We start from the raw sequence: 26,783 nt of genomic DNA, 5'->3' as shown, positions 1-26,783 counted from the left end.
CGAAACTACATCACTAAAATAATCTCTGCCTTATCTGACTCCTATATTAAAACTTCTCTGTGTTTATATCATGATGTTCTTAAAGAAGTCCAAGTTTCCGTGAATCTAAAGGCTTCTGTAGGCAGTTTTTCCTTAGGTCGTAATTAGGAAGTGTTTCACATGAGTAATTTTAAATAACTAATTTCTGTGATTTTAAAAAAAATTACGAATTTCTATGTGTGGGCAGGTATTACATTGTCTTTTCCATTGTGAAGATGGCCTTACAGGTCAAGATGGTAGGAAGACTAGAACAAATTTTGAATACCTGAAACTGCTCATAAATATTTTAGAATAACTATTTAATAGGTTGAAAGAAAAAAAAATTAATTGATTTATTATAACTAGTTTTAGAGCAAGGGGTGATATTATCCTGCTAGGGTAATTAACTCAGTCAGAAAAAGTTCCCTCCTCCTCTTACCTTTCCTTCCCTCTAAATTGAATGGATAATTGTGCAGGGCTTTGGAAAAACATCTCCATCTCAATACAAGAAAAAAAAAAAAATCTCCATCTCAATACAAGAAAAAAAAAGTAAACCTCTTTTTTTTTCTTCATGCATAAAATTAAACATAAAGAAAGGTAGTAGGATAGAGGATGGTTTGATTATATTTTTTATAATGTGTTTGAAAACTTCAGATTTCTTAGACCTCAGATTTCCCTTTTGGAGAACCTATGAAGAAACTGGAAGCTATGTATCTCAAATAACTGCTCTCCATCTGTAGTGGTACGCTGGAGTAGGCTTGTACTGGCTTATGAGACCTATTTTTAATTTTCAGAAAATTTGTGAGCCAATTGAACTTACGTAGATAGCTTCATATTGGCTATGGTGGAAGTGGTTACACCATGGAAATTGGAAAGTGCCACAGATCAGAGCTGGTTGTTAAACATTTACCATCACATCATTGTATATGGATATTTGTAAAATGTTTCCAGCATACTTGTGTGAAAACAAATGTTTTAATTTCAAAAAATGGAGGGTATTTGTTAATAATGAAACTTGGACGTTGTACAGACTTATAAAGCTATAAATATCTGCTCTTCTTTTGTTTACCCCTCTTTCTTCAATTAGGATTGTACTAGAAACAGTCTACATTTAATGTGAGAGAACTTTAAAATTATATATAGTGGCTAATACATAATTAGTATTTTCAAAAATAGTTCTGTAATGTATCTCTGTGGAACAGTTCTGGAATGTACTCAGTTTTGGCTTGCCGATTAAAAATCAGATGAAGGAAGATTTCACTTTCAAGATATCATGTTAATTTAGTTATTCTAAAATATGACTGAAGGAGGAAGCCAGGGGAGATCATATAATCTTCTGTACTCTGTAATTTCTCCTGTAGCAGTTTTTATTCTTCTGCCTGTCCTTTGTTTCTTTCATCCCTCCCTTCTTTATTTTCTCCTGTCTGTTAGATAGAAGAGGAATCTATTTTTATAACCTCCATTGTTTATTTGGTCCCTGGAGATCCACATTTCTTTTTGGAATATGCTTAGCATTTTAGGCTGCTAAGATGTGCTAAAACATGAGCCAGTTAAGATGTCCTTATTGACAAGTTCTAGGACACTTGCAAGGTTCATTCTGCAAGAATGATTTACAGGCTATATGTTAGAATGTCCGACAAGTGGAAACTATTAGTAGCACTAATGTCTGAACCGCAGGTTTACCACTGAGGCAGGGAGATCATTGATTTAAAGGCCCATCTGTTCCAAAGATGTTTCCAACTTGCTTGCATAGTCATTTGTGAATCAAATCAGTTCAGTGATTGTGCTGCTTCTTTAGGTATTTGTCTGTTTCTCAGAATCATTGGTTATGTGCATATTTTACCATGATATCTTTGAGAAACGGGTTTTTTTTTTAGATACTAGAGTTAATACAGCAATGTGTTTAGTACATTACATGTACCAGGAACATGTATTTTGAAATTGTCACCAGCTCTGAGATTTGTGTAATCAGTGAGTTAAGTATATACTTTTCAAGTGGGTTAGGGGATTTATATTTTTGCAATAATTTGATGGTAGAGAAAAAATAGATTCGTCTCAATGTGAGTTTCATCTCTATTTATAGAATAAAAGGTGGAAGTGTTCTATTATTATGATCAAGTTCTTTCTTTTTCATCCAAATCATGAGGATGTAATGTACAGCATAGGGAATACAGTCAATAATAGAGTAATAAGTTTGTTTAATGACAGATGGTTACCAGACTTATCACAGTGAGCACTTTGTAAGGTATGTAAATGTCAAATCACTATGTTGTACATCTGAAACTAATATATAATATTGCATTTCAATAATTTTGCTATAATTTTTTTAAAAAAGTTCTTTTGTCAAACACCTTTAACCTACTTATTTGTTCTAAATAAAGATGCTACATTTATGTAGAGTTTCACAACTTACAACCCACGTTCACATTTATCTCATTTTTCATTAGATAGTTTCCCTCTGCTGTTTTCTTCCCATATAGAGGTTATTGAATAATTGATTCTAAGGTTTGAAAGAGCCCTTAAAGGTTTTCTGATCAATACCTACACAGCTATTTACAAGAGGAGAAAATACTAGACAGACAGACAGGCTGACCCTTGGGGCAAATAAATCAAGGGGTGAAGTAGTTCCCTTTTTGTGGGAAAGGCAGACAGTATTATTTTTCACTTTTGCCTCTTTATTTGATTATTTTTCTCAGGCTCAGTCTATTGGGCCTGTAGACTTCTGCTTTAGGGACTTTCTGGTCACTTTAAGGTCATTAATTCCTACTATTTGGGGGCTTTGCTAATCTGCCATCCATTTCAAACTTTACTCACATGCTAAGCCTGAGGGGTGTGGGTTTCCGGGGTGTAAAATACTTACATTTTATATATAAGGAATGGAAATTTCTTTAAGTTTTTTTTTTCTTTTACTGATTTAGTTATTTGAAATCACCATAATACACAATTGGGACAAAGTAAGAGCTACAAATATGGAAATTAAAATCACTTGTCTGCTTTGGTTTGGAATTTATTGACTTATTTCCAACTTCAGTAATACTTTGGATCTTATCTTTAAAAACGTGTAAGTTATTCTTACCTTGTTCTGATGAGAATACAAATCCAGTCAGGTATATTAAATGTTTTGTGATACAGATGAAAAAGATAGAAACTCGGCGCAGCCAGGCTGGATTTGGTTTGTGAGGTGATTATCTTTTAGCCATGGCTTGACTGATAATTGTGTGCCCTGTGAAGTAACTGGAAAACAGATAGTTACACGACATTGTGGAAAAATGGATGCAACAGGGAAAGTGTACTTCCTGAGCCTATGCAATGCACCCTGTGCAAATATGATGTTCCCTCTGTTGCAGGATCAGGAACTCAGGGTAACTCCTGTGGAAAAAGGAAAATGAATTAGATAGTGAGTGAGGAAAGTAAGATGAATGTAAAAATAACCATCCTCAAGTGTACTGACAATAAATTCTCGCTGCCTCTTCTTCTCGTTGCTAGGAGAGAGATAAGCATGGTACGTGTGCGTTACCAATTGTATCCACAAGGAATGACGCACCTGCTAAACCTGAGGTTTGCTCTAGGAAGACACTGTAAACAGGAATACATATGTCATCCATTGAACAAATTGTTGTAAACTCTGTGTAGCCGCAGACAAGAAAATTAAGTGATGATGAAAAGTGGTCCCTCCTAAGTTGACACAGAGGTTTTTTCAAAGTCCAAAGTCTTCAGTGTTATCTCTTTTTCTGGATTAAGGATTCTGAAGGCAAAGTCTCTTCAGAACCCTTAGTTTAGACGTTACAATAAAAATAGCTGTTTGCCTAAAGAGCTTTTGTGGTTCTCTTGTGACCGTGGAGATTAATCATCGTCCTGGGAAATCAGCTATTCACGACACTGCTTGCTGCCTTCATTCCCAAAGAAGAATTTTCATTCCTGCCTGGGAATGTCAATACAACAACAAGCATTGAGACCTTTAAATATTCCCCATGAAGTGTGGGCCCCCTGAAACTACCTCCAGTCCCCTTCAGTTATTCATTTACTCCCTTCACTGTTCCTGAAAGGTGTTCAGACAGCCATGACTGCACCTGCAGCCCAATGGCATGTTGCTGGGAGGATGAGATTTAAAAGCAAGACCATTCATTTACTCCTTTACTCATGAATTTATTTAATTGCTACTTATTGTACTCAGAATGTTTCTGAGTCTACATTAAGCATGAGTGCTACATTAGTGAGCTAAAATAGATACCATTCCAGTACTAATAGACCATACAGTCTGGGGGAGGAGAATTAAACAAGGCATCACACTGATTAATGTATGTTTTCAAACTGAGGTGTTAAAAATAACAAAGGAACTGGACTTAGACCAGACATACTCTGAGAAAACCATACTAATCCATGATCAGAAGGATATGGGGGCAAGATGTGTGTGTGAGAAGTAGAGAGCACCATAGGCAAGAGCCCTGTGGATGAAGGAAGCATGCCTGAAAGACTAAGATGGTGCCCCAGGAGGCAGAGAGCTGGATCCGGCCAGACCATGCGGGAGTTAAAAATCTTGTAGAGAAATTTTGGGATTTATGGTGAATGCACATGGAAGTTAGCTAATGGATTTTTAGGTAGAGGGGACCTGATGGGGGTTGTGTTTTGAAAAGATAACTGGCTTTTGGAGGGCAAAGGGCTAGAGAGGGGCCATAGAGACGGTAGGAATATTCCAGTTTCGAACCTTGAAGCTGGGTGTTTACAAATCCAACATTCCTTCATCGTTGCCTCACTCCCGAACGCTGCCCTGTGCACGTCTGTGTTCTCCTGCAGACCCTACATTTTTTGAGTTTAGGAATGCTGCTTTATTTGCTTTTGGGTCCCTTACAGTGTCTGACACTGGGATTTGCATACATACGAAATGTGATGAAGAAATATGATGAATGTTTAAATAAAAAATGTATTACAGTAAAAGGCACATTGTCATTAATCCCCCTCAAAATACTCCCCCTTGCTTTGAACACACTTGTCCCATTGTTCTAACCACTTTCCAAAGCAGTTCTGGAAGTCCTCTTTCGTTAGTGTCTTTAGTTGCTGTTGTGGCTGCCTCTATGTCCTGAATCGATTCAAAACATTTTCTTTTCATGGTCATTTTGAGTTTGGGGAAGAGCCAGAAGTTGCACAGTGCCAGATCCAGTGAATAAGGTGGATGAGGACACACCACAATGTTTTTACTTAACAGAAATTGCCATACCAGGAGTGATGTGTGACACGGAGCGTTGTCATGATGGGGGATGAAACCGTTTGCCCAGTTCTCAGGCCATTTTCTATGCACATAGTTTCTTAAATGCTCTAATAAGCCCTTATAATATTCAGAGTTCACCGTAGTGTTCCTGGGTACAAACTCAGCTCACACAATTCCATCAAGGTCAGAAAATACAATTAACATCACCTTAGTGTTATGAGCAGCAGCATTCACTGTATTTTTTGATCACACCTCATATTTAAGCTGTAGCTCTTCTCCATCTCACAGGACATAATAGCAGGCTTAACAGAATACAGCCCTTCTGTATTCTGACCATAGCACTATCTAGCAATCTAATTTACTCCTGAAGTCAGAGGAAGATAAAAATACACTTGCCGTTTCTTTTGCTAAGCCACATGTGCTCTGTATTTTATTTCCATGCATTACTATCTTCTATAAAATGACCTTTACAGTCCTATCTTCATGTAAACCGACAGCATTGCTATTGTCATTGTTATTACGGTCCCTCACAAATATAATAGACATATTGGGGGACATTTGTTCCTGAGAGCAATTTCCTACAAAGGTGAAGAGGCAAAACCATACTGGAAATTTTCCGAATTTGAAAATTAGGAGTTGCAAACATGAGTAAGTGAAGCAGAATAGGGAGTGATGCTACTTGTGGCAGAACTGGGAGAGCATGATGGATCCCAAAGTGTTCAAATTCAAATACAAAATATACTGTGACCACCAAACAAAGCATTGGCAGTGGTGGTGGAGGTAGTGGTGGTGGGGGCGGGGAGGGCAGGGCGCTCAGTGACTATGAATTTGCTGTTTCTCTTTTAGATGAGTAAAGATTTTTTTTAAATCTAGAGAAGTAATAGAAAAATCTCAGGGTGCTCATCTTCTCTTATTGGTTGTGGACCAAGCTCTTTTGAGTGACTGAAGCTTCAAAGCTGTGTTGGGTTACGTAGGGAGCAGGAGCGGAATGCCTCCACACTGCAATCTTCTCAAATAACTTTGCGAAGCAGGCTTCTGCTATTCCTCGGGCTATCGTGTCTCTATTTTCTTAATGGACGGCTCCAGTTTCTCCTGTGTCTCAATCAAACGAATGCATCCTGTAAGGGGGAGGTATAAAGCACGGGGATATGACGGAAAGGAAGAAGGTTCTTAATGACTTCTGAAATCAGAAGCCATGAAATCATCTCTTCTCACATACCTTCTGGGTAAGTCTCTAGGAGGTAGTTTTATTAGAGACTTTCCCTGAAAGTAAAAAATGAGGAGCATATAAATAGCACTGATCCTGCTCCCATCTTATCCTTAGATTAAGATTAATTTAAGCTCAGGCGGAGAGGTCGGTCACACAGGACGTGCTTTTCTGTGGTTCACAATCACTGAAATCACACACTCAGGAACCTCATGCAAGGAATACTTAGATAACATATTTCCAGGAGAAAAATAATTCCAACTTCTTTTCTTTTACCAGGAGTGAGCAGTCCTAGTGATTCTGTAAAGGGGAGAATCCTTTGCAATGCAGAAATGGGGCCTGTGGGATGGATGGGTGAAGCAGAAAGGAGCAGAAGAACAGGATTAACTAAAATTACTTTGCTGTTCTGCTCTGCAATTTTTTTTCACTCCTGCTAAAATGCAATGGAGAGCGGCAGAAACGGGCAACAGTGATTTATGTTTGAATTCTGAGCCTTTCAGCAAAACTGGTCCTCTTTGGGCTGCATTTGTACCATGAGGATGATATAAATATCTGTCTTCCACATTTTAGTGGACTGTTGTGAAGAGAAAACTAGAGTATGTGTGCTAAATCACCTCACAATGACAAGATAATTTCATGTAATAATAATAATAATAATAAAATAATTATAGCAAACACGTAGCACTTGTTCTTTACCAGGCACTGTTCTAAGCATTTACACTCATTATTTCACTTAGTTCTTACAGTAACCTTATGAGGTAGAATCTACCACCTCATTTATAGATGGGGGAACAAAACCACATAGCTGAAGAACTTGCTCAAGACCAGCCAATAAGAATGGATGCTAGGATTTGAGCCCACATAGTCTGGCTGCAGAAGTTAATGCTTTTAATCACTATGGGTAAAAAAACACAAAAAGCGTTGCCTTTTAACTGAATGAGAAGATAAGCATTTGAATCCTGGCTTCATGGCCGTGTAACTGTGGTCAGGCCTCTTAAGCAGTCTGAACTTTGGTTTGTTCATCTTAAAATAGAGATGGATAATAGTACCTAATTTTAGGTGTTTGGTGAAGACTAAATGAAAAAACATACGAAATTCAGTGATTAACCAATAGGACACACACTATGTATTATGTTGGTGCAAAAGTAATTGTGGTTTTTGCAATTATTTTTAACCTTTTAAACCTCACTTACTGTTGCACCAATCTAATATTATTAGTTATTGGGGCGAGGTGGTGTGTTTGCCTGCTCGGGCTGCCATAGCAAAATACCACAGACTGGGTGGCTTAATTTATTTTCTCACAGTTCTGGAAGCTGCAAGTCCAAGATCAAGATGTCAACAGGGTTGGTTTCTAATAAGACCGCTCTTCCTGGCTTACAGGCAGCCTCCTTCTTGCTGTGTCCTCACATGGCCTTTTCTCCATGCACATGGGGAGAGAGAGAGGAGAGAGATCTCCAGGGTCTCTTCCTCTTCTTATAAGGACACCAGTCCTGTTGGATTAGGGCTCCACCCTTATGATCCTACAGAACCCTAACTGCCTCCTTAAAGGTTCTATCTCCAAATACAGTCATGCTGGAGGTTAAGGCTTCAACATATGAATTTGGGAGACACAATTCAGTCCATAACAAGTGTGTAACTGGGGAGAGAGAAATAGAAGAATAGAAGGGGCATTTGGAGTATTTTGCTATTTAAGGAAGATTTCTTACGCACCAATTCTAGAGGGCAAAGAAGTTGTCAGCTATGTGTGATGCATTAGTAGCTATACAGCATTTTTGGCACTGTATGTCACTTGCCTTCTATTTGGTGCTGTAGAACATGTGTCTAATACTATCTGTTTTTGGTCTTTTAGGTGAGCCTGAATTTAAATACATTGGGAATATGCATGGTAATGAGGCTGTTGGACGGGAACTGCTCATTTTCCTGGCCCAGTACCTGTGCAATGAATACCAAAAGGGCAACGAGACGATCGTCAAGCTGATCCACAACACGCGGGTCCACATCATGCCTTCCCTGAACCCTGACGGCTTTGAGAAGGCAGCATCTCAGGTGAGTGTGAGCCAGCTCAGAACAGGGCATGCTTTCTTCATTTTGTATATTTGTACCTACGGGCTTATCTTTAAGTAATGCACTCACATTACAAAGCTTACAGATGGTGATGTGGAGGATATAAGTCATGTCATCCAACTTGCTGGTAAGAAGAAAATTAAAAAGGTAAGGGATGATGGGTGAGAGTTTCTTCAGCAGAGATTGCACATGAAAAATGTTGTTAGTAAGTCAACATTTATTAATGTTTTTCTTGTGTTGTTAAATCATATTCACTCATCCATGTTTGTGACTTGGTAAATTTCCACCTAAAAATCTACGTGTACTGACTGCTACGTATTGAAGAGTAATACCACTGCTGTATCGAAATGAGCTGATGTCATAGCGCCCTCTACTGAAACCAAGGAACAAAGATTTGGGCCCAGTCAATATTTCACTGATGTTTATATTTAATCCTGTCTATGTACGATGAGTAAAGTAAAAAACAAAACAACAAAAAAAAGCAAACTCACAACAAAAACCCTCCCATCTCTAAACTAAAATTAATTTAGTACATTTTCATTGTTAGAGAAGCTGGAAAGTAATGATGTTTTAAGAGAAGGTATATAGTATGTGTTCCCTTTTTGTTTGGACAGGAGTGGACAACAGACATTATATTGGCTTTTTCAACTGTTTGAAATAATTTCCTTACTTTACAGGAGCATATTAAAGTATAATTTGGTATGTTTATCTATGGTTAAGAAGTCAATTTGTATTTAAAAATAAAAGATCCAGTAACCTGATAGTTTAAATAACCTGACATTGTAAGAAACCCAGACAGTGAATTTCTATAAATAAGTATAACACTGATAAAATTTCTAAAGTTGTGAGAGAAAAATCTAGTAACATAGAGAATTAAATTATTTAGTATTTTAAGGTGATATTCAGAACCGTAAGACAGATGGACAAAAGATTATCCTTGCTGTTTTCTATCTTATATATTTTTATTCCTCACAGTCTCAGGTATCTGAGCTTACACGATCTCAGGAATATGGAAATTATCTCTATATCATAGATTTGATATAACTTAATAGTAAAATTAAAAATCTGCATTATGGAATATAATTGAATATATTGGAAATTCATTATATTTCCAGTTATACCATTAGTGAAATGAAGGGTTTAAAGTTGAACAGAAATTTCTCAACTTACAAAACTCTAGAACTTTTGATCTAGAGCTCATATTTTTTTACGAGGACTATAAGAGGGAGGTATATTATTATTAATATATAAATAATTCATGTTAAACTCATTTTAAGCTTCTGGTCTTATTTAGCAGTTTATTTTCTTGAATATTGAAAACCAGATTGCTGTGTTTGCAGAGGCAATGAATATTTTATTGAAACCTTAGTGTAGAGTGGTGTGCTTTGAAACATGTCATCTATTAACCAGCTAATATATACTGACTTTTTTGCAATTCGATGATAAATATCTTTTAAATGTTTTTATTATTAACATTTAAAATATTATTTATTGAAAATATTTTCAAAATATCCATAAAAATTATTTTAAGTCTGACTCCTTCATGTTTATATCACTAAAGTAGTGAAAATGCCATTATGGGAGGATAATAAATATTTAATCTTAATAAATTATTTTTAAAATCATTAGTGGAGACCTTAAACACATAGCAACAATAATAATAATTAACTGATAACTTTTTTTTTTCTAATGTTTTTAGCCTGGTGAGCTCAAGGACTGGTTTGTGGGTCGAAGCAATGCCCAGGGAATAGATCTGAACCGGAACTTCCCCGACCTGGATAGGATAGTTTACGTTAATGAGAAAGAAGGTGGTCCCAATAATCATCTGTTGAAAAATCTGAAGAAAATTGTGGATCAAAACACAAAGGTAAAGAAAATGTAAAGTTTTTCTGGGGTTCTGTCCTCTAGCCTAAGGAAATGTGTTCTAGTATCTTCCTCATAATAAAACATGTATTGGATATTGAACTACGGCTGTGAAAGTCAAGGCTGCAAAGGCTGAGCCTTGATACTAGTTCTGCCCCCTAGAAATGGGCAGGGTATTTGGGGTATGAGTTGGGGTGGGGATAGCAGAGTGGAAGCCAGTTGTGAGAGTCTTAGAAAGGCATCATACCCCTTTCTAAGGCCCTTTATCAGAACATCAGATCGGCTTCTCCATTGCATTTCACACTGTTGATCTTTTTCTTCTTTTCCAGAACTTTCTCCTCCCTACCTTTGCACAATTCCACTTTCTCCTGCCTCTTCTACTGCCTTTCCAATTACTGTTTGGTTTCTTTTCCTGTTTCTTCTACCTTGGCTTAAATGTTGGCTTTCAGGGTCCTGTGTGCTGCCCTTATGTCTTTCCCTAGGTTCCCGTTCTTTCCTGTACCTTTAATGTCTCCCAGATCCAAATCTCTAACTCCAGCTCACCCATGGAGCTCTATTTCTCTATTTTACTTGCTTTGGAGTCTCTTTATCTCGTGGCACCCAGAGCCACAAGCTCAGCATGACCAAAATAAAATATTTTCCCTAAGAAAACACTGTTTTCTCATTTACCCGATCATCACGGTCTTGATGTTTTTCATTGCTGTCACCAGCAATTAGTTAGCAAATCAGTGATTTAACCTCCCTGACCCCTATCCAGTCTTCCCTTCCTCTGTAAACTCACTCCATTGCTTTAGGTCAGGTCCCCATCATCTCCTGCTCTGATGAGAGCAGTAGCCCCTTACTCTTGCTTTGGGTTCAGCTTCTCCTACTCCATTCAGTTTTCTCGAATTCCTCCAGAGTGATCTTTGCACAGAAATTATTGCTCTGTTGCTTAAAAAACCTTGTCAACTCTCACGGCTCAATATAGGGGCTGGCCCGGTGGCTCAGGCGTTTGGAGGTCCATGCTCCTAACTCCGAAGGCTGCCAGTTAGAATCCCACATGGCCCAGTGGGCTCTCAACCACAAGGTTGCCGGTTCAACTCCTTGAGTCCCACAAGTGATGGTGGGCTCCGCCCCCTGCAACTAAGATTGAACACGGCACCTTGAGCTGAGCTGCCTCCCGGATGGCTCAGTTGGTTGGAGTGCGTCCTCTCAATCACAAGGTTGCCGGTTTAACTCCCGCAAGGGATAGTGGGCTGCGCCCCCTGCAACTAGAAAAGGGCAACTGGACCTGGAGCTGGGCTGCGCCCTCCACAACTAAGATTGAAAGGACAACAACTTGACTTGGAAAAAAAGTCCTGGAAGTACACACCTGTTCCCCAATAAAGTCCTGTTCCCCTAAAACAAAAACAAAACAAAAAACCCCAAAAAACTCAATATAGCAGAATTGTGTGACAATTTAGCATGGAGACTCTGGAGTGAGCCATCTTGGTTCAAATCCTGGCTCCATACTTTTCTGTGTGAGTTTCAGAAAGTTATTTAACCACTTTGTGCCTCCACATCTTCATCTGAAATGTGGAGATGATGATAGTATCTATCTCATGGGGTGGTTATAATGATTGAATGAGTTAATACATATAAAGTACTTAAGGTCAGGACCCAGAACTATCATTATTATTTCAGAATAATTTCTCAGTACTTTCTGTTATGAACCTCAGGGTTAGATGGACACGGTGACATATCCACTAAACATTTGGTGCTCCTACAAACCAATATTGTTTGAACATTGTTTTCAGTTACTTGGAGGAGAGCTAGAGCCCTTCATGGAGGAAAGGTGAGAAGAACTGCTATTGGCAGCTTTCAGTTCCTCTTCTATTATCCCAGGCAGTTCTACTCTGGTTATCAACTGCTTCTAGTACCTTTCCTAAGTCAGAACTTGGAAAGTACAATTTTTTCCATTTTATTGTAGTTCCAGGATCTTTCAATTTTCCCTTGGCTCCTGGTACCTGCTGACGGGCCTAGTACTTAATCTGGCTCTGATATTCCATATACCGTCATCCACCAACTCCTTTGTGCTACCTAACCGTACCATTTTCTAAGAATTTTATGTCTTCGTATGTGTTATTGTCCCAACTGTCTAGAATGCTCTTCCTTTCTTTCCATGTCACCTTTTCTGTGAAGCCTGCCTCTGCTATTCCAGACAGATGCTGTTAAGCCTCCCTTTATGTTCTTTGTATATACTACATGCTTCCAGTAGGGTGCTTATGGTTACATGGAACTTATTATATACGTTATATTATAATTATTTGTTTATATAGCTGTGTTTCCCTTCGATTCTAGATTTCAATCCCTTGATTACAGGAATTAGAATTCATATTTGAGTCTGACACATACCATGTTTCCCCGAAAATAAGACCTAGCCAGACAATCAGCTCTAATGCGTCTTTTGGAACAAAAATTAATATAAGACCTGGTCTTATTTTACTGTAATATAAGACCAGGTATAATATAATATAATATAACATAATATGATATGATATGATATGATATGATATGATATGATATGATATAATAATATAATACCGGGTCTTATATTAATTTTTGCTCCAAAAGATGCATTAGAGCTGATGGTCCAGCTAGGTCTTATTTTTGGGGAAATGTAGTAGTAAGCTGAGGGCCTATTATGAATGAATGCATTCCAATCTGGCAAGCAAATCACAATATCTGAAAAATGTAGCCATTGAATATCAACAGCTGGAGTTCCAGAGAGCATGCATCATGTGCTTGGGACACGGGGTAGAGGAGTCAGGAGCTGGGGAGTCCCAGATTGCTGGTCTGAAGTTCTTAAAACCTCCTGCCTGTACTTAGGATTCATTCCAGAAACCTGGGCTGAGCTTACAAGTGGGGCCCGGTATGAGGGAAGGGCTGCCAGGGGCTGAGGATTCTGGCAAGACCTGCTAAGTGAGTGACTGAAGCATTCCTGCTTCTGAGTCACAGCTGCATTTGCAGTTCCTCAGCGCCCCAGCCATTTTTTTGGGTGGGGAAGCTGGAAAGGCAGAGGGCTGGGGGTGGGCTGGGGTAACAAGAGGTGAAAAGAGGGCAGTGCTGTGTGATAAACTATGAGGGTTAGACAGCAATGAAAAACTGTTATGGAAGCCCAGTACCGATGTTAGCACACATACTTTCCCCAGGGCTTGCATTCACCTGCCAATGCTGTCTTTGTTAAATCTAAGAAATGAGAAAAATAATTCCTGTCACCTATCATAGAAGAATCGAGAAATAAACTCATGTTGACAGGATATTTGATTGGCAGCCTTTGTGCAAGTGCCGTTATTATTCAGCCAGCACTACCTTCCTCTTTCCCAACTGAACCTGTATCATACTTGTATGATCTCTATATTATATGTCTTCACATTTCTAATTGAAGCCATGCTTATTTAAAAGAGGCACGTTCATGGTACTTTCAAAATGTTAAAAGAGCATATATATATATATATATATATATATATATATATATAGCTTTTATATAAAAAAGATTTGTTAAAAAATCTCAATGCCAATACTTTTTCTGGGTAAAGGTAAATTAAAGAGAAATATATAAAAATTGAAGTTTAGTGTCTTGTCTGGAATAGAAGCAAGCTTTGTTTGCATTACACTAAATCTTCAGTAAACCTGCTAAATCATCACGGGATGATATCACCCACATCTGGCTCATCTTCTCCTTTTTCCATCTTTGTCATTAAGACTGAGACAGTGTTTAGACCCAGCCTGGTACCAGACATGGTCGGCGTTTCATTAATTGTACTACACATTCTCCCTCTCCCCCTTCCCCTTCTCAGCCTAATATCTATATCCCTTAGAGTGTTTTTTAAATTTCAAGGTTTCTGATCCATGTGCTAGGAAGCAGAGGTTAAAAATGCAGATTTCTGTGGGTTCCCACTGAGGAGGTGTGGGGTGTGTATGCTGCAAGGGTGGGTGATGGAAAGGAATCAATATTTTTACCAAGCTCTCCGGGTGCTCTTCTTGCTCTCCTGAACCTCTCTGAATATAAGCTCTCTTGCTCTCCTGCATTTCTTCCTGCTAAGTTGTTTCTTGAGCTCTTCAGTTGGGTGACTTCCATTGTCAGCTGGGCTTGGAACACGAGCCTTGGCCTGGAAACAGAGTGGATTAAAATAAAGCAAATAATTTTATTAAATTTATACTTGTCTTTAATGGTTAGAGTTGTGAAGAAAACAGAATAAATATAGCTTTAATATATTTTAAGAGCCAAAGCCATCTAATTGTAGAGCATAACATTTGAGCTATATTTACAGTCTTTAAATGGAAGTTTTAAAGATAGGCCCTAGATTCTGTTAAGGGCTTGACCATAGGGTGCTCTAGAAGCTTCTCTATGGATCACTTAAATATATAATTACATCACCTAGGGGGTCTCAGCATTAAGTTCACTTAAAAGACTCTATTTATACTCAAAGAGAAACTTAGTTTAATTTATCAAATTGTGGAATTTGCTTGATTATTTTTGAGCATACTGGTAACGTGTGTTAGCAGCAGTATGCCTGTCAGAACTAAAAGTAGGCCAGGCCTACTAGTCCCACACGACTTTGTGTATCCAGGACTATATCTTTAAAATTGTTTCAAAACACAGTTTCTTTAAAAAAATGTTTAATTACAAAATTAGTATTTTACTACAAACGCAAAGTTAAAGCAAACATAAATAAGGAGAAAAATAACCTATTGGCCTATAGTCTTAGATGACCACCATTCACGTTTTGCTATGCATCCTCCAAAATTATTTTTTATGCATGTATCAAGCTATAAATAAGTGGAAGTATGCCATACACACCCTTTTGAACCATTTCAGGTGAATAATAAATACAGAGTACAGCCTGCTGCAGAATGGCTTTGCCTCCTGAGGCAAGCCAATCCTTCGCCCAGGGAATATTTGCTGACTTGTGTACTGCCCTCCTTCCTTATTTTTACTACTCTTGTCTCCCTTCTCCTCTTATCCAAATCCTTATTTTTTTTCCCTGAGACATAGCGAAGTGCCACCTCCTTCCTGAAGTCCTCAGTGATTCTCCAAACCACAGAGATTTCTGTCTCTTCCGAACTCGTTGAAATATTTGTCAGTACCTATCATTGGGCTTGAGTATAATAAATAGAGAAAATGAGGGGGGTGTACAGGAAGAGGACTGAAAATAAATTCAGTTGTAAAAGAAAAACTTTTGAATAGAATATTGTAGAAGGATGTGTTTTAAACTCCTATCATATAATATTAATGCCATTTTGAGCAATTGGGCCTAATAAACCATACATTCAATACAAAGAAAGCATGCACATTATAGATTTTAATAATCTCCTATAGGAGTTATTTTTAGGTTGATTTAAATCAAAATTTAAGCTGGACTTAATTGAAATTATCTTGAACTCTAGAAACAAATTTAATTATGTCTATTATTATGGAAAGAATGTATTATTCAATAAATGGAATTGAGACAAATACATCTCACAAATGTCAGCATAGATCAAAAAAAAATCTAGAGATATTACGATTTAAAAAGTATAAACCTAGTTAAATAAAACTTTGGTAAATATATAATTTTTGGAGAGGGATTGAACTTTTTAAATCGCTTATGTAGAAACTGGCACATGAGGGCCACTTAATAGTTATTGAATGAATAAATGAATGAAATATAAAAGGAAAGGAAGAGACCATAAAGAAAAGATCCTTAGGTTTGACAACATAAATATCTTAATGTTCTATATTTTAATGATTATTAAGTTTAGAAGGCAAATGGCAAACTTAGAAAATATTTATAATCTGTGGTAAGATACAGGATTAATGTTTTTACTAAATAAACAACTCTTGCAAATTAATAAGAAAAGATATACATTTCTATAGAAAAATCAGCTAAACCATGTATAAATATATTACCAAAGAAAAAATATAAGTGGTCATTAAACATAAAAAAAACTCTTCTGTTTTTATTAGTTAATCAAAGAATACAAATTTTAAAAATTCTACTCGTCATGTATCAAAGCGACAAACTTAAAAAACATATACAATATTGATAGGAATGATTAGAAATGGAAAGTTTAACATACTGCTGCTGGGTATATTGTTGTATCTTACAGAGAAGCAGTTTGGGATACATTTTATAAAATTTTAAAATGTGCTTAGCTTTTGGTCAAGTCATTTCATTTCTAGAGATTTCTCTATGGCAAGTATAGATCTGCACAAAGAGTAGCTGCAAAGAAGTTCGCAGTAATTTTTTTTTTTATATATAAACAACCCAGTACCCAATCTTTGGAGATGTTTTCCCCAACTTTACTGAGGTATAATTGACAAAAATTGTATATATTTTAGGTGTACAGCATGATGAATTGATACACATTATGAAATGATTACCACAACCAAATTAATTAACGTGTCCATCTCCTCACATAGTTTCTTTTGTATGTGTGTGTGTGTGTGTGTGTGGTGAGAACACTTGTGATCTACTCTCTTGGCAAATTTCAGGTATACAATACAGTATTAAGTCACCATGATGCACATTTGATCCCCAGAGCTTATTCATCATATGACTGAAAGTTTGTACCCTACATTGCCCATTTCCTTGCAACCCCTCCTATCAATTGGAGATTGCTAGTGCCATTGCAATGGCTCTGGAGCCAGACTGGCTGGGCTTGAGTCCAGGCTCTTCCACCTCTAAACTGAGTGGCCTCATGCTGTTCCCTAACATTTCTATGCCTCGGTTTATTTATCGGTAAAATGGGGATACCTGTAGCCCCAATCTCATAGGGTGGATGTGAGAATTCCGTGTGTCACAGAAAGTGTTTCATAAGTATTAGCTATTATTTTGTTTAAGTTTAAGAATGAACATGCATTGGAGACTACTCAGCCTTTAAAATCATAGTTTAGAAGGGTATTCAGAGACACGAAAAGGTGTTCGATAGGTGTTATCAAGCAAAAAAGGCAGGGTACAAAATGATATATAAATTATAACATTTAAAAAATTATATAAGTGCTTTGGAAAAAGACTGAGAAAGAGATACATGAAAATGTTAGCAGTGGGTATCTTTAGGTAGTAAAACTATTGGTAATTTTAACTTTCTTCTTTGTGTTTGTCTCCTATACATTTTGTACAATGAACATTTGTGTGTGTTTGTGTGTGGTGAGAATAAAATAAACCAAACAAATAATAATGAAAATAACACCCTATTCTAAATGACACTGTTCCACAGTTATGAGTAGCCTATGTGAAAAATAAAATAGTTTTGATACATTAAAGCTCATATACTAAAAATAGCACGGGCTTTATGGTTTCATAGACTGGATTGATTCTTAGCTGTATGAACTTGCACATGTTATTAACACAGCCAACCTTCAGATTCCTCCCTGTGAGATGGGGATGAATACCTTTGTCAAGCCAACGGGGATGTTGTGAAGCTCAATAAATTAGTGCATGTGAGAGCTACTCATAAATTGAACAGAGATGTACAACTACAAGATATTATTATAACCATCAAACTCTACTGACGCTGTTAGATTTTCTGTCCCAAAGAACAGAAAGGATCTCCAGTAAAGCTTTTATATATAATCAGAGAAGTACTTGGGAATTTGAGAGTCTTCCTAGTTGCTATTAAAAACTCATCACTTAAAATATGAAGCTTTTTGCTCCAGATTATTTTTTTGCTGTAAATTTCTTTCCTCCTTTGTTTTGCTTCCAAGATATGAAATGTTCTGAATCATTCAAAAGACAACATGAATTCCTAAAACTTTTGCCTTTGTTTTATCATTTAAGAGGATCGTCCCAAAGTAAACCGGTATTTTACAGTGAGCTCTGAAAGAGACCCAGCCTAATATTTTTTATAGGGACAGTGTTTAAAGTAGTTGAAGGGAATTGGAAAAATAGTAAGCAGAAATTGGAAATAAAATCTACCATGTGTTTCTAGAATTGAACCACCATAGAGAAAGGACCCTGTTCTGCGGTGTTAAAAAACAAAACTTAATCGAGTAAATTTGAAGATCTAATTGACTTTATGAAGTGATTCATGAATCTGATAGCTTCCATCTAGCAACTAGAAGGGTGCTCCAAGGAGTTGCACAAAATGTGAAATTTTTCTAGGAAGAAGGGGCAAGGGAACTATTAACAAACCAAAAGAAAGGATTGATTTTTAGACCAGGATATCTTCTTTTGGGAGGAAGGGAACAGCAAGGGTTTTTCCATACATATCGCCTCTTCTTTCTTTGCATGAAGGAGAGGGCCCACCTGGTAGATTACTTTACTAGTGCTTGACCATGGACTGGTCGGTTAAGTCTGGGAGAGGTTGAAATAGCAATAGCTCAGGTGTAAAATATAGGTTTGATAGCATAGGCTTTAGCACAAGTGATGCCATTTTGGGCCTGTGGTTTTCTCTTTAACAGTGGTTCAACTATTTTCTTTTCTCTGTGTCTTATCCTTACTTATTATTAACACTGAAATATCAGAAATATCAGATGGAGATATTCCAAAATTTGTAAGTGATTTGCATGCTGGTTTTCAAAGAGAGAAAAGCTGGCAGGCCTTAAAAGTAGAACTTGTAAGGGAATTTAAACGCTGTTAAATTTGTTTTTTTTATTGTAAGTCTGAGGAAGATAGAGATGGGGAATGCTGCTCATACAGGAATCTTTTTTTTCTATGAAAACAACCACAAAGTAGTTGACCAGCTTTCAGTATTTTTAAACCCTTTCTATGTCTTTTTTGTCAAGTGATCTCACCAATGGTGACCAAATTTATAATCTTTAATCTCTAATCTTTAATACAGCTTGCACCTGAGACCAAGGCTGTCATTCACTGGATTATGGATATTCCTTTTGTGCTCTCTGCCAATCTCCACGGAGGAGACCTTGTGGCCAATTACCCGTATGATGAGACCCGGAGTGGTAGGTATTCTTTCTGCTTCTCTGATTGGTTTAAGGGTTACAATTACTTTACAAGGCTCTGAAGGATGATTTCTAGAATATTCTTTTAGAGAACTGGTCATAAAGTGATTTTGCCTGTAGAAATACATATGTTTAACAGGAACATCCCCTAACTGTTTTGTGTAGCGTTGGCATATATATTTGGCAGAAGAGGACTGTAACTTTAAAAATATATATTTAGCTGAAGAGAAATGTAATCTTGACAGAATACGCAAACAAGAGTAAGAGAGACAACAGAAGTCATGAACTTGGGGCACTTTTAGCCCCTGGTAAAATGGGGAGATTATGGATGTTATATAGTTCTGTGTACAAGATGGCTTAAAGATGGAGGCAGCCTCTTGGTGCTTCATTGGGGCTCAGGTGGATCTCCACGTTTGTCTTATCGTTCTCTCATCCTTTTGCATCTGGAACCGTTTATAGTGTGTCAGGGAAGAAAGTGGTGCTTTGATTTTCTCTAACAGGTTTTAGTTAAGTCCAGGCATAGCAAGCTTTAGCCAGACAGATATTTTCAGCTTCATTTTTGTTGCTCCGGGAAGTTTCCTGCTTTGGCTTGATCCTCAGGGGACTTTAAAGAGTTAGTTCTTTTAAACACAGGATGATAATTTTAGGGATTGGAAACTTTGAGTTTTGTAGAAAGTCTTTGGTGAAACAGTATTAAAATTTACAGATTTTGTGGTTTGTCAACAGCTGGGAAATTTAAAAGCTTAGCATATTTTATAATACATGAATCAGAATACAGTATATCAAAAACATATTATTTATTTCCATAATACACATAGATTTTTTAAAATTCTAAATTCAGATACTAAAAAAATATGTGTGTGTCGTGCCGGAGACCCTGCTCGCTGCGCCATTTGTCATGCAGGGAGGCCTGCGGGGTCTCTGCTCCCGTTCCCCATACAAGAACGCAGGATATGGTGAGGCCAAAAAGGAACACCCACGGAGCCATAGGTAGGGGAGTCATACCACTTTATTCTCTCTGGCGGCACTATACTCTCACTGGAGGCTGGATACACACTGTCCGCAAACCGCCATCCACGCTTGCCAGCCCAGCCGCCATCTCCTTGCTAGCCCCATCCTTCTTCTCTTTCTCTTCCTTCTTCTCTCCGTAGCCACAGCAGTTATATTGTGGCCAATGGCTCACTGGTTACAGCTGACGGCCAACTAGCCACAGCTGATGGCCATGCAATCACAGTTGGCCATTTACTACCTGAGCCAGCACCTGTCTATGTGAGGCCGAGAGCCTGGAAACTGCTTTCTGGGGCTCCGCCCCCACACTCCACCCCTACAGGCTCTCGCCTCACAATCTACGCGACAAGCGTCTTCCGCGAGGGGACCTGTGCGAGGAGCCTGGGGGTGAATGCAATATCCTGGACACAGCCAGGCTCTCTGGGCACAGCCAGGGTTTCTCAGGGCACCACCAGTGCTTCTGGGCACGGCCAGACTTCCTGGACTTCTTAGGGTACCACCTGTCTTCCCGGACACAGCCAGGGTTTCTCAGGGCACCACCAGTACTCCTGGGCACTGCCAGACTTCCTGGACTTCTTAGGGTACCACCTGTCTTCCCGGACACAGCCAGGGTTTCTCAGGGCACCACCAGTACTCCTGGGCACAGCCAGACTTCCTGGACTTCTTAGGGTACCACCTGTCTTCCCGGACACAGCCAGGGTTTCTCAGGGCACCACCAGTACTCCTGGGCACTGCCAGACTTCCTGGACTTCTTAGGGTACCACCTGTCTTCCCGGACACAGCCAGGGTTTCTCAGGGCACCACCAGTACTCCTGGGCACAGCCAGACTTCCTGGACTTCTTAGGGTACCACTAGTTTCCCCGGGCACAGCTAGGATTTCTCAGGGCACTGCCACTTTCTCTGGGCACAGCCACACTTCCTGGACACAGCCAGGGCTCTCAGGGCACTACTACTCTCTCTGGGAACAGCCCGACTTCCTGGGCACAGCCAGGGTACCTTCAGGGCTCAGCCAGACTTCCTGGACTCAGCCAGGGCTCTCAGGGCACTGCCACTCTCTCTGGGAACAGCCCGACTTCCTGGGCACAGCCAGGGTACCTTCAGGGCTCTACTACTCTCTCTGGGAACAGCCCGACTTCCTGGGCACAGCCAGGGTATCTTCAGGGCTCAGCCAGACCTCTCAGCGCACTGCCACTCTCTCTGTGCCTCTCAGGGTACCCTGCTGGAACAACAGCGACTCACAATCAAGGTGCTTACATATTCTCAATGGCGGCCAGTCAAGAGACAAAAGCAAATATCCCCCAGTTCCACTAACAACAGTTCCCAAACAAACAGTCAAGCGGTCCATTAAATTAGGGATGGAAGGAAATTCCCCATAGTCCATAGTCATTCGCCAGGGCTGTCCTGGGGGTGAGGGACGACCTTGACCTCACCCTCATCTCCCACGGAGGACTCAGCAAGCGTTACCTCCTGGGACTATAAGTCCTGCATCCGGGCTGCCTGAGCAGGAACTTCCCCGGCCCACAGGACTGCAACGACCTTCGCTTTCTCCGGCCTGTGCTGGTTGGGGAACCGTCCACATCTTTCCATCTCTCCACGGGGCTCCATCTCTGCAGCAGCTGCATGGCTTTTCCTGTGCTGGTGGAAGAACCGTCCACGTCCTCCCACCCCTCCACGGGGGTCCAGCTCTCCGGCAACTGCTCCTCCTGGTCTTCCTGAGACTGAGTGTTCATACACACAAACTGCTCCACCGTCCTTTGGAGAGCTTTGGCCGGCACCATATCCTGCCGACTACGCCATGTGTCGTGCCGGAGACCCTGCTCGCTGCGCCATTTGTCATGCAGGGAGGCCTGCGGGGTCTCTGCTCCCGCTCCCCATACAAGAACGCAGGATATGGTGAGGCCAAAAAGGAACACCCACGGAGCCATAGGTAGGGGAGTCATACCACTTTATTCTCTCTGGCGGCACTATACTCTCACTGGAGGCTGGATACACACTGTCCGCAAACCGCCATCCACGCTTGCCAGCCCAGCCGCCATCTCCTTGCTAGCCCCATCCTTCTTCTCTTTCTCTTCCTTCTTCTCTCCGTAGCCACAGCAGTTATATTGTGGCCAATGGCTCACTGGTTACAGCTGACGGCCAACTAGCCACAGCTGATGGCCATGCAATCACAGTTGGCCATTTACTACCTGAGCCAGCACCTGTCTATGTGAGGCCGAGAGCCTGGAAACTGCTTTCTGGGGCTCCGCCCCCACAGTGTGACACTGGTTTATAGTGGCTGTGAGGTTGGTACAAGTACATTTTAAAATTAAAAAAATTCAATTACAGTTGACATGCAGTATTACATTAATTTCAGATGTACAACATAGTGATTAGATATTTATGTACCTTACAAAGTGATCACCCCGGTAAGCCTAGTACCCACCTATACTTATACATAGTTATCACAATATTATTGACTATATTCCCTAGGCTGTACTTTACATCTATTTTATAACTGCCAATTTTACAAATACATTTTTTAAATTAAAAATTTTAACAATGGGGGCCGGCCCAGTGGCTCAGGCGGTTAGAGCTCCGTGCTCCTAACTCCAAAGGCTGCCAGTTCGATTCCCACATGGGCCAGTGGGCTCTTAACCACAAGGTTGCCAGTTCAATTCCTCTAATCCCGCAAGGGGTGGTGGGCTGCGCCCCCTGCAACTAGCAATGGCAACTGGACCTGGAGCTGAGCTGCGCCCTCCACAACTAAGACTGAAAGGATAACAACTTGACTTGGAAAAAAGTCCTGGAAGTACACACTGTTCCCCAATAAAGTCCTATTCCCCTTTCCCCAATAAAATCTTTAAAAAAAAAAAGTTTTAACAATGGATGTCTCTTTACTGTCCTCCCAGGCCCAATTTATTGTGAGCTTACCGCCTTTTCTTGTGAAGCTTTAAAATCCTAAGTAACATGTACATTCTATTTAATTTTTACTTTGCGGTATTAGCAGTGGAAGTTATGTTACCTGGAAGATACGTGTAATTGTTGAGTACTTAAACTTTCACACCTTTCCCATAGTGAAGCAGCTGAAGAAAGCTATCAGCAAGAGATCAACACTGAATCACCCTGCAGAAAACATGTAGTGCTCCTTGGTCTGTGTCCATTTTTTTAACCCTGTGGATTTATTTTCTAGGCAGTGCACATGAATATAGCTCCTGCCCGGATGATGCCATTTTCCAAAGCTTGGCTCGTGCATACTCCTCTTTTAACCCACCCATGGCGGACCCCAATCGGCCACCATGTCGCAAGAATGATGATGATAGCAGCTTTGTAGATGGAACAACCAATGGAGCTGCTTGGTACAGCGTACCTGGCGGTAAGTTTCCATTTTGCTCTTTCACTATGTGATATTGGCTTATTTATAGTTACCAATTGGATATAGAGAATCTTTAGTCATCTTCAGTTACTAGGAAATTGATTGAATCTATAGTTCATCCATTAAAATTAGTTTTCTGTGTGAATGATTATTATGTATAGTTTTATTTTTATTGGTTTTTAAAAATCAAGATGTGAATTGAAGAGGTAAGGGAAATGCATTGAAGACGTCCAGTGGGAAAATATAAATTGAATATGGTTAACTACCCTTACTTTTCAAATTCTAGCCTTAGGGAATAAGATAGCGTCCTGATTATTTTAGTCATGCTTTGACTGTAGGTAAATGTGTATTTCAGAGGGCAGGCTTTGGCCTTTAGCCTGTCTTGGCCCACATAACTTTTTTGTTTTTATTTTAATGATGGAATGACAGATGATTTGATGTGAAATATTTATTTTATATTCATTACTGTCATACGTACTATTAGATCAGGAAGCTCTTCACTGTTTGTGGGGTCTGAAAAGGGAAAAGCCCACTACAGCACAGCTGCTGGAGGATGCATCTTCTAGAAATCCAAGGCAGTTCTCGTGGTTCCCTTGCTCCAACATGAACCATGCAGAGCTCTTTTTTTATGGCTCCCTAGACCAATCCCAGTTGTGTAAGACTTGCCTCTACCAAGAACGAAGAGTGAAATCGAGACACTGATACAGTTTTTATTCCCCCTCTCTTGGACTAAGAACAATTTTCTAAGCCCACCTGTAAAAGAAAAAGATAATTAGGGCAGTAGCAGCACTAACTAATTGTAGGGTTTTGGTTGAATATGTTTCTTTTGTTGAATTATGCCCTGAGGTGCTCGCTTCGGCAGCACATATACTAAAATTGAATTATGCCCTGAGAAAAATATTCTTCCTGATTTTTTTCTTTCTGATATATTTTTATTCTGTTTTAATTAATATTTTACATCAGGCCAGATCAAATTTAGTACTCCCCTCCCTGAATAGCTTGAGAAATAAGATCTATGTCAGGTTTTAGGATTTAGACTGTGTCAAATTCATCAGATGGGAAGTAATTTTGTACTTCAATTTTTATAAAAAACTTTAGTAATTCCTTTGGAATTACCTTTTTTTGGGACAAGTAGTGCATTACACTGGTGGTGCCAAAAAAATGTACACATTTTAATAGGTGTTATCTGTGTATTACTTTTAGAAGTTGTATTGAATTATGGTAGCAATGTGTAGTATGACGTTTGCTCAAAAGATGGCGTTAATCAAATGAATGCAAGCGTCATTCATTATATTACAATTTTAGTATAGTTTTTTCCTTTCTTAAAATGTGTATACTTTTTTTGGCACCCTCTGTAAACAGAATATCAAGTAATCTATATCAATAAAAGAATGATAATAATAGTACTAATAATTTTAATTATAGTTAATGATTATGTTCCACAGTAATCAAGCAGTAAAAGACAGCTTTGACTTTCTTTATTCTCTATGAAGTGAATAAAATTAGTGTATTAGGTCAGGTTTTCTAGAAGCAGAGCCTGAGACAGTGATTTAGGTGCTCATAACTTATTGAGGAAAATAAGGAAGGAGACAGAGCTGAGCAAGGATGTGGTCCCAGGTACAGTCTGGCCACGTCTTACCTAAGCCATTGGAAGGAGGGCCTCAAGCATACGTAAATTACAGGCAGGGTTGTCCTCCCTTGAGGCCAGGGAACCAGCATTTGGTGACTCCAAATTAATCGGTCATTTGTTGTGAGATCTTATTTATCACAATAAACTTCTCCATTAGGACTGCTTTTGCTGCAGCCCATAACTTTTATATGTTGTGTTTCTATTTTCATTTGTTGAAGATACTCAGTTTCTCATTTCCTCTTTGACCCATTGGTTGTTCAGGAGTGTATTGTTTACTTTTCTATGTATTTGTGAATTTTCCAGTTTCCCTCCTGTAATCATTTCTAGTTTCATACCATTGTGGTTATAAAAGATATTTGGTATGATTTCAATCTTTTTACGTTTGCTAAGACTTGTTTTGTGACTTATCATATGATCTATTCTGGAGATTGTTCCATGTGTGCTTGAGAATAATGTGTATTCTGCTGCTGTTGAATGGTATATTCTGTATGAGTCTGTTAGGTTTATATGGTCTAAAGTATAGTTCAAGACCAGTGTTGCCTTATTGATTTTCTGTCTGGATGACCTATCTATTGTTGAAAGTGGGGTATTACAGTCCCCTACTATTATTGTGTTGTTGCCTATTTCTTCCATCAGATATGTTAGTGTTTGCTTAATATATATAGTTAGGTGCTCCAGTGTTGAGTGCATATACTTTTTGATATTTATAAACTTTGATGTATTGACTGTCTTATCTTAATATAATGGCCTTCTTTGTCTCTTATTACAGTTTTTGACTTAAACTATGTTTTTCCTGATAGGAGTATAGCTACTCTTGTTCTCTTCTGGTTTACATTTTAATGGAATCTCTTTTTCTAGTCCCTTCACTTTGAGCCTATTTGTGTCCTTAAAGCTGTTGTGAGTTTCTCGTAGACACCCTCATATAGTTGGGTCTTATGCTTTTATCCATTCAGCCACTCTATGCCTTTTGATTGGAAAATTTAATCTATTTACATTTAAAGTAACTTGCATAGGTAAGGACTTACTAATGCCATCTTATTGTTTCCTGTCTGTTTTGTAGTTCCCTTGTCCCTCACTTCCTTTCTTGTTCTGTTCCAGTGTGAATTGAGGATTTTCTGTAGTGAAACACTTTGATATCTTTATCTTTAACTTTTTTGAATCTACTGTAGATTTTTGCATTATAGTTACTATGAGACTTACATAAAACATTTTATAGCATGACAGTCAATTTTAAACTGGTAATATCCTAACAAAAGCTTACACTTTTACCTCCCTCCACCCACATTTTATGTTTTGATATCACAGGTTACACATTTTACATTGTGTATTCATTAACAAATCACTATTATTTTTAATATTTTTTCCTTTAGCCTTTGTACTAAAGTTCAGTGATTAACACACCACCATATTATAGTATTAAAGTATTCTGAATCTGACTATTTAATAACCTTTACTAGTATGTTTTATATTTTTGAATGTTTTCATGTTACAAATTAGGTCTGCTTTGGCACTGAGCTGTGCCACCTTAGAGAA

General features: G+C 38.8%; 1 protein-coding gene across 1 annotated transcript in view; it reads left to right on the top strand.

Moving 5' to 3' along the window:
- Positions 1–26,783, top strand: part of CPE (carboxypeptidase E) — a 95,087-nt gene that overhangs the window by 57,478 nt on the left and 10,826 nt on the right. The window contains exons 2-5 of the mRNA XM_019744660.3: positions 8,281–8,477; positions 10,195–10,362; positions 19,143–19,260; positions 23,438–23,620. Of these exons, the coding sequence (XP_019600219.3) occupies positions 8,281–8,477; positions 10,195–10,362; positions 19,143–19,260; positions 23,438–23,620 (666 nt within the window). The remainder of the gene's footprint in view (positions 1–8,280; positions 8,478–10,194; positions 10,363–19,142; positions 19,261–23,437; positions 23,621–26,783) is intronic.

This window comes from Rhinolophus sinicus, chromosome 15, assembly GCF_057876585.1.
Source record: "Rhinolophus sinicus isolate RSI-liver-muscle chromosome 15, RSI-T2T, whole genome shotgun sequence".
Lineage (NCBI taxonomy): Eukaryota > Metazoa > Chordata > Mammalia > Chiroptera > Rhinolophidae > Rhinolophus > Rhinolophus sinicus.
The sequence above is the reverse complement of the archived record's forward strand: the minus strand, read 5'-3'. Positions and strand labels throughout refer to the sequence as shown.